Raw genomic sequence first — 19943 nt, forward strand, 5'->3', positions numbered from 1 at the left:
TAAGAACGGTCCAATTAGATGTGTTGTTTTGGTCCTTGAATGATTCGGTAGTTATTGTGGTTGGTCTCATGGAGGATTAGGTAGATAATGCTGGTTCGTATGAAAGGAACAAGATACTTTTGAATATTTATGTTTACATTTTTAAATGGGTACGTCTTTATACAACTAACTGCATCCTATATTATATTAAACAGGCCTTTCTAGCTGTGTTGGGGTTTTTTTTTAAAGGTTTTTAAAATCATGTGTGTGGAGGAAATTTAAGAATATTCATGTTGTGTCTTTAAAATCATTTGATCTGTGTCTGCCAGATGTAAAAGTTCATTATCATATGGGTGTGAAACAAAGGTCACTCTGCTTTGAAATGTATGTAGCATTGTCATTCTGGTATAAAATTGTCAGAGCACAGATGCTCAGGGTTGGTTGGTTGTTTAGACTGGGAGTTAGACTGAGAGGAACTGGGGGAGAGGCCAGGAGGCTACCAGTCTGTGGCCAGGGCAGGCCTGGGCCCTGTCCTGTCTGTAGCTGCTGTAACAAACAATAAACCTTTATTTCTGTATTTCAAAACTCACCGAGCTTCGCAAATGGATTACATTTCGGCTATATATATATATATATATATATATTTTTTTTTTTTTTTTTTTTTTTTTTTTTTTTCACAATAATGTGGTTTGGGGCAGAGTTCAGATTTTTGAGGAAGAAATTTGGCTATTTTTGTATTACATGGCATTAACTTTTTACCAGTTCTACCTGGAATTTTTTTCCCCGTCATTTTCATCTGTTGCATCTGTTATCCTGTATTAGTAAGAATGTCTCCCTCTTGATGTAACCTGTAATCCTGAGGTACTTCACTGTGTTGTTAAAGTTTATACACCTTCATCAAACTGTTGTAAAGACTGGGGGGGGGGGCAAAGTTTCAGACTCGAGGTAAAAAGTTTGACGTTTATTTACAGACACGGAAATGTAAATGAAGATTGATGGAGCAGCAAGTTGAGAGCAGATAGCTGAGAGCAGTGTCATATGCTGTAGTTTTCGAACAGGTTGTGGGTAGTGGGGTCAGAGACTGAGGTGTTCGTACCTGTCGTGGAGAGCTGGGTTGGAGGCGGAGGTGCAGTAGTTCCAAGAGATCTGGCGAAGAATGAAACATAACCAGCGAGATGGACGCAAAAACTAGACTGGCCCAAGCAGAACAGTACCACGAGGGATACATGGACAATCAGGTGCTGAGTGTTGAGTGAGTGGGTGGATACTCAGTCCCTTTGTGCTTCACAGGTGCAGCTTGATTGTTGATGGGTTGCAGGTGTGTAGCGGTAGGTACCAGAATTGCTGGAACAAACGGGTTTGAGCTGTGACACATGAAACGTGGGGTGGATGCGGAGGGAAGGAGGAAGTTGAAGGCGCAGATAGCAAGAAGCAAGGAGAGAGTTTCCGGGAATCTGTTTTGAGGGGGAACCAAACTGACTAACCTGACTGATATTAAGGAGCCTTCTGGAGTCTTCTTTCAGATCCTGTGGCAGTGTTGGATGTGGTGCTGGACAGAGGGCACTGCTGCTTTTCCTCAGAAGAGTGGTGGCTGGTAGTGGGAAGAGTGGAGGCCGGTAATCTAGAGAGGCTTGGAAGGGGGACAGACAAGTGGCGGAACTCACCAAAGAGTTTTGGGAATATTCTATCCAGGGAAGGAAGGTACTCCAGGTAGAGGGATTGGAGGAAACGACACAGCGCACAGCGGCTTCCAGATCTTGGTTTGCCTGTTCCGTCTGTCCATTAGTCTGGGGGTGAAAGCCAGAAGTAAGGTTAACAGTTGCACCCATCCCTTCACAGAAGGAACTCCAAACTTGAGATGTGAACTGTGTCCCTCGGTCTGAAACTATGTCCAGGGGAATCCCATGTCGACTGAACACATGGTTGATAATACAGTCAGCCGTTTCTTTGGTAGTCGGAGGTTTCGGCAGGGCAATGAAGTGAGCCGCTTTGGAGAACCGGTCAACGACTGTGAGTATGACGGTGTTACCTTGAGACTGAGGAAGGCCGGTCACGAAGTCCACACACAGCCGTGTGTGACCAAGGGCATTTTGAAACAAGCAATGATTGGAGCAGATTGGAGGGCAGCAAGTGCGAGGCTTTGCCCTTGGCATATACCTGGAAGGCCAAAACATAGGCTCTGGTATCTTTGTCAATAGTTGGCCTCCAGAAATAGCATTTCAGCAAAGAGAGAATTCGGTTGATTCCAGGATGGCAGGTGAATAGGGAGCAATGGACCCATTCCAGCACTTTAGAGCGAGGGGCATCTGGAACAAAAAGTGACCCAGAGGGGCCATTACCTGGGTCTAGCTGAGTACACTAAGCCTCCCGGACCAGATTTTACAAACGTTTGTGTGGGTCAAACCTTTGAGAGAGTACTGCCCCTATTCCCATATCTGAAGCATCCACCTCCACAATGAACTGGGCTGCAGTACTGCTTCGGGCTGAAGCAGTACTGCAGCAGACGTAAGCAGGTCCATAAGTTTATTGAAGGCAGACTGGATTTCTGGGGTTCAATTGAACTGTGCAGAGGGAGAGATGAGTTTGGTCAGAGGTGCAATTACACAACCAAAGTCTCTGATGAATCTTCAGTAAAAGTTAGCGAATCCATTAAATCTCTGTAACTGCTTTCTGCTGCTGGGCGTCGGCCACTTAGTCACAGCCTTCACCTTCTCCAGATTAGCCTTGACCTGTCCCCCACAATAAAGCCCAAAAAACTGTCCTTGTTGGAGTGGAATTGGCATTTCTCCGCTATCATGTAGAGCTTATTCTTGAGGAGTCTCTGAAGGACCTGGCGCACATGTTGCTGATGTTCTTGTTGGGTCTTAGAAAAAATCTGAATATCGTCCATAAAAAGCGGTTAAGAAAGTCCTGCAGCACATCATTAATTAGAGTTTGAAAAACAGCCGGAGCGTTGGTTAACGTAAAAGGCTTGACTAGGTATTCGAAGTGACCCAGAAGAGTTTTAAAGACCGCTTTCCATTTGTCCCCTTCCCTTATGCGTTTTGGCCCCCCCGCTGGAGACAGAGCAGACTGCAGAGAGTTAGAATGGCACAAGGAGCTACATTCGGATACCTTCCCACTGACCCAGTCGATAATGACATTGTGTTTGACCAGCAAGGGATGGCCCAGAATGAGTGGAGTGGAGGGAGCAGAGATAATATAGAACCGTTTAGTTTCCTGGTGATTACCCGACAAGACTATGGAAATGGGTTATGTGATATGTGTAATCCTGACGAGTAGTTTTCCATTCAGAGCTAGGGCCGTAATTGTTTTCTCAAGTGGCTCCAGTCCTACCCCCGCCTACTCAGCCACCAGCTGATCTGAAAAAATCATCCTCCAGAGTCAATGAGAGCCAGGATAGGTAATGTAGTCTTAAAGCATAGAGTAGCATCAGTCTGAAGTCTATTGATTTGCTTATCTGGGACAGATTGCTGGCCCACCAGTACTCCCAGTCCTACTGATGAGCGCTGCCTTTTGGCCGAACTGGGCAAGTAGCAAGAAAGTGTTCCTGCCTCCCACAGTACAGGCACTCACCCCCCTCACGGCGTTCCTGGCGCTTCTCTGCAGTAAGGTGTGCTGGGCCCTACTGCATTGGCTCCACGAGCTAGATAGAAGGCATGGATGAGACTGGAGCATGGGAGATGGGAAGAACCCTTTCATGGCTCGGGGCAGAGAGGAGAACTGACGGGGCTGAAGTCACTCCCTTTCAGCCAGCCTTTTATCAGTCTTGGAGGCCAGGGAAAACAAAGTCTCCAGTTCAGAGGGTAAATCAAGGGGAGTCTGTCTTTAATAGTCTCAGGAAGTCCACTGAAGAAAGTCTTCCACCCACTGTCAACTGACATGGTGTGGAATTCCACTGTATAATCCAAGACACTACGTCACCCCTGGCATAGTGTGACTAAAACCTTAGCAGCCTCACAAGCAGGGGAAACAGTTTGGCTGAGGTGTTTGTACCGGTCATGGAGAACTGGGTCTGAGGCGGAGGTGCAGGGTAGTTCCAAAGAACGGGATCTGGCGAAGAATGAAAAATAACCAGCTGAGTATTGAGATCATAAATGCATTTATAATTATAGTGCTTGGAATGTTCCACACTATGACATTAAATGTACATGTAATAATGCTAATAATATTATATTAAAATGTGTTAATGTTAATATATAGGAATTTTGAAAAATAGGGTAGCATTCAATTCATTATTGTCGATATCACTCACCTCTTACTGCAAATGCTCCCATCATTTTAAGTAAAAAAATGTAAGTGTATCTCATTGACCCACATGTGTGTTGTTTTATGTTCAGCCCCCATTTGATTTTTTTTTTCATTTAAACTAATGTGTTTTTCTTTTGTTTTGTCTCTTTTTGTTTGTATTCCATGTTTTGGCCACTGCTGCTGATGCTGAACCACGCCTCAACACTGCTACCCAATGGACACTCCCTGCATCACACTGCTCTCTCATTTCAAATGCTTTACACTTGTCTATTCTTTTATATTTCATACATATTTTTTCTCTTTTTTTTCTTTTTCATCCCTCATTCATCTTTTCTGTACCCACCATTTCCTTGTGTAGCAGCATGCAGAGGTGAGGGAGCAACGGGCCACATCGGGTAAGGCAAAATTCTTCAGGAAAATTGGGCTAAAATATTTATTCATTACATTGCATTACCTAATGATTGTTATTATTTTTCCAATTACACAATTTAAACTACATAATCATGGTACCATATTGTAAGTTATCTGTAATGGGGATGGTACCTTCTTGTCTCCATGGAGATGTCACTACTTTGCCTAGTATGTTCCACAGTATGGCATTAAACTTATCTATCTCCAGGGGAACAAGCCATTGACGCCACCGGGCCAAGTTAAATGTCACATCTGTGAAGAGACGGCCCCACTAACAGTAGCAAATAAAACCACAAATCTGCATTTTGACAGTTTTAAATGAAGTTTTTCAATATCTACTGCTTATATTGTAGTTTTGGTCATCATATAGCCCAGTATTAATTAAGATTAGATACAATATAGGCTGATAAAACAGGATGCATAAAGACACATTATATATTTATGAATGAATAAAATCATTAAGGAACTGGAACGAAGGGGTGCCAGTGATAATGACATTAAGATATTATGAATGCCCATCCCTACCTATTGACCAGCTAAAATTATATCTTCACTTTGTGTTATAACTCAGTAATTTGGTCCTACTGCTGCTACTATTACTGCTATTACTACTGCTCCTACTGTTACTATTACTACTTACATTAGACCACTACAATTTACAAACCATTTAATCCCCTGTGCTCCTGTTTGTGGTTGTGTTGTCCTCCAGCTGTGAGCAGTGATGAGTTCGTGGCTCTGACCCCAGCCAGGATGAGCCAGAGGCAGCTCAAAGATCGCGAGCGTGAGAAGGAGGCAGGGCTTCACACACCTGTGAGGGAGCAGCACCTGTCCAGCCCCTCCACAGCTAGTCCAGGGGCCAGCCACAGCCACGGTAAGACAAGGCACTGCTCTGACAAAGAATTAACGCAGAAAAAACTGGATTTAGAGATCCACTATGTAACTTTTCTGGTGGGGAGTCATTTTCTAGTCTCAATGGAGATCTTGTTGCTTTGCTAGAAATTTTCGATAGCATAACATTAAAGAGGGGATATTAATTATACATAACACTTAGGTGTTATGTATAACCTGTAGGTCACCCTGTTACATTGTTTTGTTTAGGAACTACTGCAAATCACATCAGGTTTATGAAGTTGTAGTGTATTGTTTTGTATCATGCTTTTGTATATTTATGAAAAACTGAGGTGCATGCGAATGGGTGACATAGGCTTATGAGCAGTGTAGGCTTATACTGCTAACCGTAAAGAGAGTTTGCATAAGGCCCGGGAGAGATTGCTAGATTACTCAAACATGCAGGGGTGACATGTAAAATCTGAGGCATGTTTTTTAATGAGGGAACAATGTTAGAACATGGTAGAAAGCTCCAAACAAACCTTGCGGGGTCACCTCTCCACAGATCTGGCCTGTCTGTATCTTGGCCTTAGTGTTACCTGCTTGTCTTCATGGAAGTTAATTGCAGCAGGTGGCGGACCCTTGACCAGAAAAGTTACAACTCCAATTCCAATGAAGTTGGGACGATGTGTAAAACTTAAAAAAAAAAAATAGAATACAATGATTTGCAGATCCTTTGCAACCTATACTGAACTGATTAAACTACAAAGACATGATATTTAATGCTCACTTTGATAAACTTTATTGATTTTATGCAAATATTCACTCATTTTCAATTTGATGCCTGCAACAATAAAGGTGGGACAGGGGCAACAAAAGAAAGGGAAAGTTAAGAAATGCTTAAAATACACCAGGTGAACAGGTTAATTGGAAACAGATGAGTGTCATGACTGGGTATAAAAGGAGCATCCCCGAAAGACTCCGTCATTCACAAGTAAGGATGGGGCGAGGTTCACCACTTTGTGAACAACTGCGTGAGCAAATAGTCCAACAGTCTTAAGAACAACGTTTATCAATATACAATTGCAAGGAATTTAGGGATTTCATCATCTATGGTCCATAATATCATCAAAAACTTCAGAGAATCTGCACGTAAGTGCAAGGCCGAAAACCAACACTGAATGCCTGACCTTCGGATCCCTCGGGCAGTACTGCATTAAAAACAGACATGAATGTGTAAAGGACATTACCAAATGGGCTTAGGAACACTTTGTCAATTAACACAGTTTGTCGCTACATCTCCAACCGCAAGTTAAAACTGTACCATGTAACGCAAAGCCACATATCAACAACACCCAGAAGCACTTCTGGCTTTTCTGTGCCCGAGCTCAACTGAGATGGACTGACGCAAAGTGGAAAAGTGTGCTGTGGTCTGATGAGTCCACATTTTAAATTGTTTTTGGAAATCATGGATGTCATGTCCTGTGGGCCAAAGACGAAAAGGACCATCCAGATTGTTATCAAAATTTCAAAAGCCAGCATCTGTGATGGTATAGGGGTGTGTTAGTGCCCATGGGTAACTTGCACATCTCTGAAGGCACCATTAATGCTGAAAGGCACATACAGTTTTTGGAGCAACATATGCTGCCATCCAAGCAATGTCTTTTTCAGGGACGCTTTCTGCTTTTTTCACCAAGACAATGCCAAGTCACATTCTGCACGTGTTACAACAGCGTGGCTTTGTAGTAAAAGAGTGCAAGTACTAGACTGGGCTGCCTGCAGTCCAGACCTGTCTCCCATTGACAATGTGTGGCACATTATGAAGAGCAAAATACGACAACGGAGACTCCGGACTGCTAAGCAACTGAAGTTGTATATTCAGCAAGAATGGGAAAGGATTCCTCCTGCAAAGCTTCAACAATTAGTGTCCTTAGTTCCCAAAAGTGTATTGATTGTTGTTCAAAGGAAAGATGATGTAACACAGTGGTAAACATGCTCCTGTCCCAGCTTTGTTGGAACGTGTTGCAGACATCAAATTGAAAATGAGTGAATATTTGCATAAAAACAATCATGTTTATCAGTTTGAACATTAAATATCATGTCATGGTAGTTCATTCAGTTCAATATAGGTTGAAAAGGATTTGCAAATCATTGTATTCAGATTTTTTTTTTTTTAAGTTTTACACAGCATCCCAACTTCATTGGAATTCGGGTTATACATAGTGCATTTTAAACTAAGCAAAAAGACCCTTTCATTGTTTATAACCAGAATGAATGCAACTTCTTGCTCATTGAATTGTGTATTTTGCTCTCACGTTTGATTGCGTTTGTTGACCCAGTTTAGTCCTGATGTAGACTTGGACTTGGTTTCGTTCTGATCTGATCCAGGTTTAGTCTCAGTTTTAGTCATATATGTGTCCTTGTAGTATTAATTCGTGCTTGTTTTCTGACTGCACTCTTTCTTATTTTGAATGTTTTTGACTCTCATTAGATTAGACAGAGGATGTGAAAGTCTTCCACTCCAGAGAAATGACTTGTTATGTAACAGGCTCTTTTGTGTTACTGTGATGGTACATTGCCCTCTGCTGGTACTATTGTGCAGTTACAGTAATGGTGTTTACATGTTTGTATAATGGTAATTTATTTTATTTTTACACAATATTTGAGTTTATTGGATTAATCTTGTTTGCATATAAAGATTACAACACATTTTTCTTTTATTTTTGACTATAATTGAGAACTAATAATTATGTTTCAATATGTTTGACAGGGATTTGCAAAGGATTATGTATGTGTGTAAATTTTACCTGCACATTGCATAAACCTGAGTTTTCTTATTCTTATACATGTCTAAATCATGTCCATTTGTTGCAATGACAGTATACATGACCTCTGTCTACCACTAGAGGGAGCAAGAAAGTTATGTTATCCACTGTGTATATGCGTCACCATCCAAATAGGTTTCTAAGATCACTGTCATCTTCACTCATGTAAACTTTGCCATGCCTCGTTGTCAATGCCCATCTCGTCTGGTCCCAAAAGCTAAGCAGGGTTGAACCTGGTTAGAATGTGGATGGGAGGCCACTGGGAATGCCAAGTGCCACATTGAGGCGCCGGTGGCTCTTGTGCAAACTGTTGTTGTGTCCTTAGGCAAAACACTTCACCCATCTCGCCTTGTATGAATGTGGTGCGTGAGTGATTGGTGGTGGCCAGAGGGGCAGATTGGCAGCTTCATTTTTGGCAGTTTGCTCCAGGCTGCCCTGTGGGTCTGTAGCTTATGAACACGATGTATGAAGTGAATTACTGGAATCAAAAGGGTAAGACTTATGCTTAACTTCTTGCTGAGAGTCAAACTCAAAGTTCTTGCTGCTTAAAGCAGTGGTTAAGGTCAAAATAAATCTGCATATATGCATTAAACATACATAAATATACAATTAAAGCTTACATTAGCATGGTATAAAATGATATTTTATTAACTCATCACTGTAAATCATTAGGATGCTCTGAATGCATAAGGAAAGTGAAGAATAACTTTGGATGACTGTAAAATGTTTAAAATGAACAAATTCTGTTTCACTTTTTAAGACCGTAAATATCAGGTACAGCACTTTAAATACTAAAATAAACAACTTTTCATGACTTTAAGCTATATCTCCATAGCAACATGTTTCTAGAACCTATTGGTGTCACATTGAGTCGTTTTTTGATTACAGCTTGTTTTCCTGTACAATGTATTTAGTAAATTCCTTAAGTCATGAGGAGGTGACTCCGCATGACTTATTATTTCTGAGCCGTGAGATTTCACAGCACTATGTGAGAAAGCGATGAGGTCGGTTATTATAGGAGATTTGTATTTCTCCCTCTGACACCGAATGACACTTTGATTAATAGGCTGGAATTGTGTTGGTTCAAGGAAGTATGGAGGGACACAAGGTTTCACCCTACATTTCAGTTACAGAGAGCTGATTATATGTCATGTTTTTTTGCCATGAATCAGTTGGAGAAAATATGTTTTTTGCTGTTACTTATTTTGTACCATTGATCAACCTTCTTTGCCATTTTAAATACCTGTATAAGAACTGTACTATTCATTTTTTCTCTCCTCTAACTCTAATAGGAGCTTAGCTATTTGAAATAAAGGTCATATAGCATGAAAAAGCTGTTAACCTTGTTTTAAACACAAGTTCTTCCCATGTATGTGAGTAAAAATGTGTTTTGCCACTATACGGTTATATTGTATAAGCAGCTCTTGAGGTCAAACTCAGAACTTTGTGTGCTGTCTGTATCTAATTATCAGTTTCATATATTTGGACTGTCATTTAGACAACACATGTAAATATATGTACACACCACTTTATTTTTATGCAGATCTGCATCTAATTATAAAGCATCAGATAGTGCATGCTAGTTGTTAATTAGCATTCCCATGACAGCAAAACCCCACTCTGGTCACTCTGCATGTGATTGGGTTGTTCATTCAAACCGTTGTTGTGTGATTGTGTTTAATTATATTGAATACTGTGCTGCACACTTCCCTCTTTGTGAGCAGCAGTGATGACTTTAAACTGTTAATTGTTTAAGTGGTCAAGCACCAGGGCAACAGGCTGTAATTAGCTAATTGTGGTCTGTGGACGTCACTGTCTGTGGATGGTGCAGTTGAGTGTTTGGATCCCTAGGAGTGTGATGGAGATGGGCTGTGCTTTAATACCATACTGTGGAACATTCCAGGCAAATGTCCATGGAGACGAGCAGGAGACAGACTGAAGAGTTATCTAGGGCACTTTAATTGCGACAAATTCAGATACGGTCTCATGAGCCGATACATTCGGCAATATTTGTTTTGCTGCAGTGGCAAATCACCATAAGTTTAAAATCCATAGCCAAATGTATCTTAAGTTATTTTACAAAATCCACAAATGAACTTTTCACTTTTGTAAAAATAAAAAAATGTATTTATCGGGAATATAAAATAGTTTTTTGCATTTTTGTGACACTTCTATTTTTCAGTACTGGACTAATTCTAATAACTTTGAAACCCCTCTGATGTCACAAGTCTCTCTCTCTCTCTCTCTCTCTCTCTCTCTCTCTCTCTCTCTCTCTCTCCCTCTCCCTCTCCCTCTCCCTCTCCCTCTCCCTCTCCCTCTCTCTCCCTCCTTGTCATCATGTGCCTGTCCAGACCCTCTTATTTGAAGTTTGAATCCAGAAGAGTCTGGAACTGGACCACAGAGCCTGACAAATCTCCATGGTAACTTGTTTTCCTGGTCAACCAAAACCACATGCTTAGACAATACTTTACAAAGTCTGTGCGTCTTGAACCATAATGTGGAAGACTAAGAAACATTACAGAGGTCTGTTGAATCAACAATCAAAGCACCAAACTCTTATTTATCTGAGGTAAAAGAAGTATTTAATAAGTTTTGTTCTTGTGTACAAGTCTCTCCATGGCCTTGCACCAAAGTACATCTCCCACATATTAGTGCAATATGAACCATCTCACACTTTGATGACTTCAGGGACAGGCCTCTTGCTGGTGCCCAGAAGCAGAATTAAACATGAACATAGGGAGCCATCGTTTCAGTTTTATACAGATAAAACCTGGAACATTTTTCTTGAATGTGAGGCAGGCCTCTACTTTGACAGAGCTTAAATCCAGGCCCAAAACAGTTCTGTTTAGCTGTGCATATGACTGAAAGTGCATATGACTGTTTTTATTCTTGCTTTTAATGTTGTTTTTATGATGCTTATTTATGTTTTGATTTGTTTGTATTGTGATTTTAACTTATTTCTTATTCTTTAAAGCACTTGGAATTACGAACGTATACAAATTGTGCTATACAAATAAACTTGCCTTGCTTGAATGATACTGGAAATTGTCTCCTCTCCAAAAGTCTCTTGTCATTGTATTTCATGTCAGAGCAAAAACTTCTTTAACCTGACATAAATAAGAGTTTGGTGCTTGGATTGTTGATTTCTGCAGACATGTGCTGTTTCTCAGTTTCCCCTTTTTTACTCATAAGCCACCATGTTTGTTTTGGTGTGAATGGTTTGGGGGGGGGGCCAGGACCCAAAGTTAACCTTGTGCCTAATTTCCCCTCCAAAGATAATAAAGTGCTTTGTTTTGGGGTTTTTTTTTATCGGTGTTTGACTAGTATAAACCGGCCAGTACAATTTTATAAAAAGTATTTGACAGATAATTATCCATAAATAAAAATGTTATTGCTATTCCCACTTCTCCATAGATTTTGTCACTTAATCCACATACCTACAGATAAATAATTCTTAAAGCTTACAGTCCAGTTATGGACATCCATTGTAGCAAATGTGAGAGCAGAAGAGCAGGTGCGGTCAGGGTGGATTTAAACCCAGCTTGAGGGATTAGTCCTGTCAGTCGCGGTTAACTGCACAAAGAGGGAGGGGCTTACTCACTTTCAGCCAGTCAGAACCCAGCACTGAAGACCTCCTGCTAATAGGTAGACGAGCTAGGACGGAGATACAAGTTTACAACCGATAACGTCATACCAAATGAGTTAAAAAGCTGTGGAATTGGCTACGTTTTGGCTTTGAATTTTGGTGATATTTTTTGCTATGAATTAATCAATTATGCAGCAGCTAATTGATCTTGGGTAGGTTGACATGGAGTCCAAGGAAAACGAAGGTATGTGTAATGCTATTGTAGATACATGTATTAAGGAATGTAGTTAAAGGTCCAAGATTTAAGCCATGTTCTAATGCTGTTACCTCCTCAAAAACATACCTTTTGTTTCATTCACATGTTTGAGTAACCCTGCATTATTTGACTGTCTACATCTCCAAAGCTCAAATTGCTCTGCTCCACTTTGTGATGTCATGATGTGGCAATTTTCATGTTAACAGCTACCTTTTACCTTTTGTTCAGTGGAGATTGACATTCCGGGGCTGAAATTATGCAAATGATTCTAGGGAAGATGGAGTTTAAAAATGCGGTGGAGCACTTTCTATTCTACCACATGACATCACAAGGTGGAACAGAGCGTTTTCTGTTGGAGAGAAGAACTCGAAATATGCATAAAACAAAAGACAACCTCTGGGAATGTTTGTAATGAGGAAACAACATTATAACATAGATAAAAAAAAAAATAGCAGAATATAGGCCCTTTAATTTAGAAATGGGCTCTTTGAAGGATTGAAGTGAAATATCTGTGTGTGGAGGCTGACCTGTTGCACTGGCATTAGTTGATTGGTTTGTCTGTCAAGAAGTTAATCCAAAAGTTTATGGCTGGAGTTTGAGGAGTTGCTTGGATAAGAGTCAGTGTTTTGGTTTATATTTGGTATTATAAAATGTCACTGTTGTCACTATACAAAAATTTCAAACTCTGTTTCGCAATAGAGGAATAGTATGGATGCTCAGTACTTAAATGGTAGTACTTCCTTTTATATTACCATGTGGTTTTATATCTGTGTAATCCCCCAGTTGTAAAAGTAGGATCCATAGTAAATACAGCCTTAGTTTAGTTCTTTTTTGTTTTAACCCACATTTTGTTTTTAGTTTGGGTTTTGATACCATTTTAGCTACTCAGCTCATGGACTGGTTGTATTCTGGTTCATTATCTTGGAAAGATAATACACAGAATATTAAATATTACAAATTTATTATAAAAATTTTCAAAATGTTATAAAATTTTGATAACATTGATTTTGTTGTCAATTTTCAGTCAATTTTGGCATAAAAAACATTAAATCCGTTCACAAGGTATTGGTAGTTAAAGTACCTAAAATATTCAAGTATTGTGTTTAAAATTTAAATTTTTTTATTTAAAATCCAGATTTAGTTCACAGTTGAAAGGACATTTGAAACATGTCCAGGGCGTGAATATTTAAGGAAACATTGAAATTGTAGCTGTTAAACCATATGCATCCCCATACATAGGAGAGTTTAAACTACATGATGAGAATAGACATTAGAGAAAGGATATTTTCTTGATTAAAAAAAAAAAATCACATTATTTCTTACATATTTGTGATTTATTTAATAATGTTAAAGCACACGCTTTAATTTTCCCTACAGTAATTTGTCCTCTACATTTGACCCATCCTTCCATTTCTCTGGAAACCTGTAATTGTCCCATCCTTCTGTGACTCTGGGAGCCTGTCAGGAGCAGTAGGAACCCATCTCCAGATTTTGAGCTTGTCTTGGTCAGGACTACCTTAGCTGAAAGACTTTGCCTTATGTTCATGGTTTAGGGTTATATATTATAAGGATTTGAAAGTTGAAATCATTAGTGTATTGTTATATTATTCTTCTAAGGCATCAAGCTGCTTTTCTAGAATATGCATACAGTGAAAGTAGTGAGTACAGAGAGTTTGAGGACGCTGTTTGTTTGGAGCTAATCCAGTCTTTAAACAGACTTTAAGAGTTTGGTCATGTGACACACAGGCCACATGGTCACTGTGTCATCAGTCAAACATGGACAGTTCTTTATATTACATGAATAATTGCAGCGTTCTCAAGAATTGCAACCATTTCAATTGTAACTAGTTGACTAATTACAATTGGGCCTCTGATGATAACTAGTTCCGTAGTACAATATATTGCTTCAGAAAAATACCACGATAAACAATAATATTGAAACTACTTAATACCACTGATGCACAAAGCCTAAAGCAGGATAACACCAGTGAACCTTTCTCTAAGTGAACCATATTGCAATAAATAAATGTCACAATTCAATGCTTGGGCTGTTAGTATCTACAGCTCACATGTTATCATGTAGACCTATTCTCCAAAAAATAAAAACGCCCAGCTCCTCCAAAGAAAAAGGTACAAGTGAAAATGTCTAGCAACTACTAAATACTTTTCATATATAGTTTTTGTTTTTTTTGGACACTTGCAAAGAGATAACTGCGAAATGTGACAACTTTCTTGCAGATTTATGATAAAAAGAGCTGTGGTTGACATTGTAGAAAATGTAAGTGACATAATTTGGGGAAAATAATTAAAACTGACATATCCCTAAAAAATCAGCAGAGTTTATCTGCTATTGGTTGCTCAGGGTTCTAAACAATCATTATCGGCTGTGAAAAAAAACAAAAATACAACCCAAAACATATCCTTCAATCTCTGATTGAGTCTACCTTATATTGAATGATAAATTGATTTAATAATTCTGGAGTTTAATCAACTAAAGGTCTGCAGCCCTACATCCTACAGCAGCTGTTTTGTCCTCCTTTAGCCTTCCTTTGCGTTTCTCTTCTTTAGCTCCTGTGTTTTCTTGTAACAGCAGCAGAGGCTCATTGTAACTGTATCTGATCTCTTACAGTTTAACACCAGGACAATCCTCATGTTTGTCTCTTCAGACCCACATGACCTCAACTTAATGAAGAGGTGGATTCTATGGCTCCGTTTACACACAAGCTCACAGTCTGAGCTGATGAGACATGATACAGATGAGAAATTGGTACAGCTAATCTAAATTTAATTTAATTTAAACAAAAATGGCTTATTACCATGCCAAATGCAGTAGAGGTCATCTTAGGTGCCTTGAACTTTTTTTTTATTCTTAAAACATGACATTTACAGATTATCTATACACAATTTTACACTCCATAAATGTAACAGCACTACTTGTTTGTACCAAACAGTACTATAGTCTATAGATACCATGTAAGGCTTAAGCATTTTCATTAGGGCTGCAAGATTAATCACAATTTGAATGTTCACAATTAGCAAATCGCAAAGGCTGTGGTTCTTTAAGTAACATAATTTCCATTGCAAATAAAAATAAAAAAAAATTCTCATATTACATAAAAACCTGCTAACCCTGTAGTCCAGACCTCCCCAAACTGAAATACATATGATTCTTGTATTAGCTTATCAGTTCAGATTTCAGTCTTCTCTTAAATGTTAAATGCTCATGGAGATCTTTAACAAACAGAATCCTGCTACCTTTCCATCCATCCATCCATCCATTTTCTTCCACTTATCCGGGCCGGGTCGCGGGGGCAGCAGTCTAAGCAGGGACTCCCAGACTTCCCTCACCCCGGACACGTCCTTCAGCTCCTCCGGTGGGACCCCAAGGTGTTCCCAGGCCAGCCGAGAGACATAGTCCCTCCAGCGTGTCTTGGGTCTTCCCTTGGGCCTCCTCCCGGTGGGACATGCCCAGAACACCTCCCTAGGGAGGCGTCCAGGAGGCATCCTGAGCAGATGCCCGAGCCACCTCAACTGGTTCCTCTTGATGTGTAGGAGCAGCAGCTCTACTCCGAGCTCCTCCCGTGTGACCGAGCTCCTCACCCTATCTCTAAGGGTGCGCCCAGCCACCCTACGGAGGAAACCCATTTCAGCCGCTTGTATCCGCGACCTTGTCCTTTCGGACCCATAGCTCATGACCATAGATGAGGGTAGGAACGTAGACTGACCAGTAAATCGAGAGCTTTGCCTTTGGACTCAGCTCCTTCTTTACCACAACGGACCGATAGAGTGACCGCATCACTGCAGACGCTGCACCGATCCGCCTGTCAATCTCACGCTCCATCCTTCCCTCACTCGTGAACAAGACCCCGAGATACTTGAACTCCTCCACTTGAGGCAGAGACTCACCACCCACCCGGAGAGGGCAAACCACCTTTTTCCGTTCGAGAACCATGGCCTCGGATTTGGAGGAGCTGATTCTCATCCCAGCCGCTTCACACTCGGCTGCAAACCGCCTCAGTGCCTGCTGCAGGTCCTGGCTCAAAGAAGCCATCAGGACAACATCATCTGCAAACAGCAGAGATGAAATCCTGTGGTTCCCAAACCAGACCCCCTCCGGCCCCTGGCTGCGCCTAGAAATTCTGTCCATAAATATAATGAACAGAACCGATGACAAAGGGCAGCCCTGGCGGAGTCCAACATGCACTGAGAACAGGTGTGACTTACTGCCGGCAATGCGAACACAGCTCCTGCTCCGGTCATACAGGGTCCGGACAGCACTTAGCAAAGAGCCCCAGACCCCATACTCCCAGAGCACCCCCAAAGGACACCATGAGGAACACGGTCGAATGCCTTCTCCAGATCCACAAAACACATGTGGACTGGTTGGGCAAACTCCCATGAACCCTAAAGAACACGATGGAGAGTATAGAGCTGGTCCAGTGTTCCGCTACCAGGACGAAAACCACACTGCTCCTCTTGAATCCGAGGTTTGACTATCAGTCGGATTCTCCTCTCCAGTACCCTAGAATAGACCTTACCGGGACCTACCTTTCCATAAATCACAAATCTAATCACAACGCTTGTGTTGCATTTAATTAATTATGTGTATTTTTACGGTTTAAAATCTTTTGAAAAACATGCATTCTTACAGTCAGGAGATCCTTCTTTACAGATCTGAGCTGTAACTTGACCTACTTGCATTACATACTGTGTCCATAGAAAGAGTAGAAAAAAAGGTTTAATTAAATATTTGAATGGCACACTGTGTGACATGGCCGGTGGTTGCCCTGCAGAAAATTTTACATAGTGCACCTTTAAGTAAGGGAGTATATTCTTCCCTTGTGTCTTTGGGCAAGACACTCTAGGCACCTGTGTCACTACTCTGGCAGCACAGTGGCAGAGTGACTAGCACTTCATATCAAGAAGGCTATTGTCACAGACTGGCAGCCATGTCTCCAGGGCTGTACAATTAATCAAATTTTAATCAAATCAAGATCCAATCATCTAAAATCATCAATAATCAGCTTTGGTGTTTTTAAGAGGTGAGGTCTTCAGCCAGTTCTGTCAGTGAAAGCCTGTGGTTTGGAGCAGATGGAAGACTCTGGATGAGTTTCACCTTCAGACCAGCAAAGTGCAAACTATTTCAAAAGCCCAGGTACAGCACTATATCACAATTGCATCAAAACTGCAACCTCCTTTGAATAGCCTCAGATCATGCTAGTGATCTTTTTCCATTGTGACGCGGCTGAATCACCAATTAAGAAAAAAAATAATGATAATTTGTCAACTGGACAAAATGTTGTAGGAGTGAAGACGTTGCGCTGCCATCTGAGTGCATTCTTCAGTTCTGGTCAGATTACTGGTGGACACTGCCTTATACCTATCTGAAGGGAGGAGCTAGCTGCACTGAAACTCAAAACACCCATCGTTTACAGTTTCTGTTTGTAGGCTAGGTCTGTTGTGCTATCCAAAGCGTGCACTGTGCACTGAGTCCTACTTGGCATAGTCATTCAAGCCCCTATTGTTTTCTTTGTTCTTTTTGTTTTACTTCAGATCTGTGGATGTTATAGAGTTATAGATAGTGGATAGATGATGATTAGTCAAACATGCATGAATCACTTTGAGAGGGTAAATGAGAAGGTGAAACACCTATAATATGGTTAGAAGCTCTGAAAAAACATCTGTTTTAATAGGTCTGTGTTTACAATGAGCACCCTGAACTGAATCCTACTTTTTAAATTCTACTTTTTTTATATCAATATCGTCCCCCAAAATCTTGCAGACCTATCCTACAATGAGTTCATTATTTAATTTGCCCTCTAAGTGACCCAGATTCTGTCCTTGTCTGCACAGTAACCCGAGAGGCACAGGGCAGTCCTCCTGAGAGTGTAGAAGTTAATGAGACCAGAGACACGAGCCTCTTCCTCATTACATTCCTCATTAAATTAACCAGTTCTGAGTCAGCTCCTCTTGTGTCTTTCACCTCTCACACCACAGCGGACATGTTTGTACGACTGCTTTTACTGGCGCCTTTGTTTTGGTAGATTGGATTTCTGTGTATAGTTGACATTGTGCCATGGGATCCAAGTAATGAGGTACGCAATTTTCAGGGCTGGTGATAGGTCTGTTATATAAATATGAAACAACAAGGAGTGTAGGTTAGTGTAGTATTGCTCAGCATTTTTCATTCGTTGTTCAGGGGGCTGGAGTCGACTAAAGACATGTCCTGTAGATCAATTAATTGATTAAAAAGGGGGCGTGGCAAAAGCTCTCAAAACGATTATTTATCTCTATGTATCTGACCCAAACTGCACTCACAAGACTACACCTGCAGGGGGAGTTTATGCAAAAACAACTATTTATGCAGAAAAAAATACTACATAATGCTACATAACAATGCATTTATATATAAAGACAGACTAAACTTGTGAATCATGAGTTTAATCTGCTTTTTTTTTTTTTTTTTTTACAGATAAATACCAAAAAAAATACAGAAACTTCAACTTATTCCCTCATTCACTCCTTTCTCCTTTCTGCTGTCGTCCCTTAGTTATCCTTATAATCTAAATAAAATAGTCAACTAATTCAAATTTTAGTGAACAGAGACTGATTAATGGACTAAATGACTACAGGCCTAAAACCATAGTGCTTCAGTTGTTTTTAATTGTGTAAAAAAAATTACTTTTCAGACTAAACAACGGTTACACATGGCCAATTAAAATCTAGCGACTTCAAATTTGTTTATTATTGCTGTAACACATTTTCAATCCAATCTAAATAAAATAGATATAACTGGATCTAATTTTACTGTAGGGAACATTCTAGTAATACAGTGTGCAATGTTCAGTTGATAGAATGAAATGTTCTGCAATGGAACCCACCAGGACGACAGAAGGACGAAACAGAATGTGCAGTAGATTGAGCTTTAAGAATAAAACCCCAGGGCCACTTTTCTAAGATAAATATTTTGACATTGTCCAATTATGAGTGAGAGTAGGTCTGCAAGATTTATTACAACTGAATCAAATTTGCACAAATTAACATAATATTTAAAGAGAGGGTATTATACTTGGGGTCTTAACTGCTAGCACAAAACATATTTGGATCACCATGTCACATTTTATTGTTTTGAAAATCCTATATTCAGCCAAAACAGGCCCACAAACATAGGTTGTGGGCTGAGCTATGGATAGAATCTTACAGCTAACCTTAAGGAGAGTTTGGTTAGTGCCTGTGAAAGATCCGTAGATTACTTAAATATGTGTAGATGACTAAAACATCTTCAGGTATGTTTTTGATGAACAATGCTATAACATGGTAGAAAGCTCAAAAAAGTTAATTTTGAGGTGAATAGACAGTCAGACAAAGACTGAACCAGAGAAGCTTCAGTACGATGTTTCCAGGCAGCAACAGAATTGTCACGGTAATGAGAGTCTGTTTAGGTTCAGTGAACGTGGAAGCTGGGAAGTACTTAAAGACCTGGGTTACGGATGTTTTGTTTACTGTTTTAGTTACAGGAAGATGCGAAAACAACACACATGTTAATGTTAAAAGCAGGATAAGTAGGGTGATAAACAATGTCTATTCCATGAGCATAAGCAATACAGTAACTTGACTATGGTCAAAGTGTTCACATGCACACCCAAATCTGATTATTGTCTGATTTCTAGACCTTTAAGTTTATTTAAATAACACAAACTGCAAAGTGTGAAGTGAGTATTCTGAGGGACCATGATCAGAAAAAAAATCTGAGAATAATCCAATTTAGAGTGTGCAGGCAACCACAGCCATTGATATATGTAGCACT

The 19943-nt window shown here is 40.2% G+C and overlaps 1 protein-coding gene across 2 annotated transcripts in view; it reads left to right on the forward strand.

Moving 5' to 3' along the window:
* The window catches only part of osbpl8 (oxysterol binding protein-like 8), a 190159-nt gene that overhangs the window by 88771 nt on the left and 81445 nt on the right, over nt 1-19943 (forward strand). For both annotated transcript variants that reach the window (XM_055225662.1, XM_055225663.1), the window contains exons 3-4: nt 4589-4625; nt 5351-5512. In XM_055225662.1, the coding sequence (XP_055081637.1) occupies nt 4589-4625; nt 5351-5512 (199 nt within the window). The remainder of the gene's footprint in view (nt 1-4588; nt 4626-5350; nt 5513-19943) is intronic.

This window comes from Periophthalmus magnuspinnatus, chromosome 12 (assembly GCF_009829125.3).
Source record: "Periophthalmus magnuspinnatus isolate fPerMag1 chromosome 12, fPerMag1.2.pri, whole genome shotgun sequence".
NCBI lineage: Eukaryota > Metazoa > Chordata > Actinopteri > Gobiiformes > Gobiidae > Periophthalmus > Periophthalmus magnuspinnatus.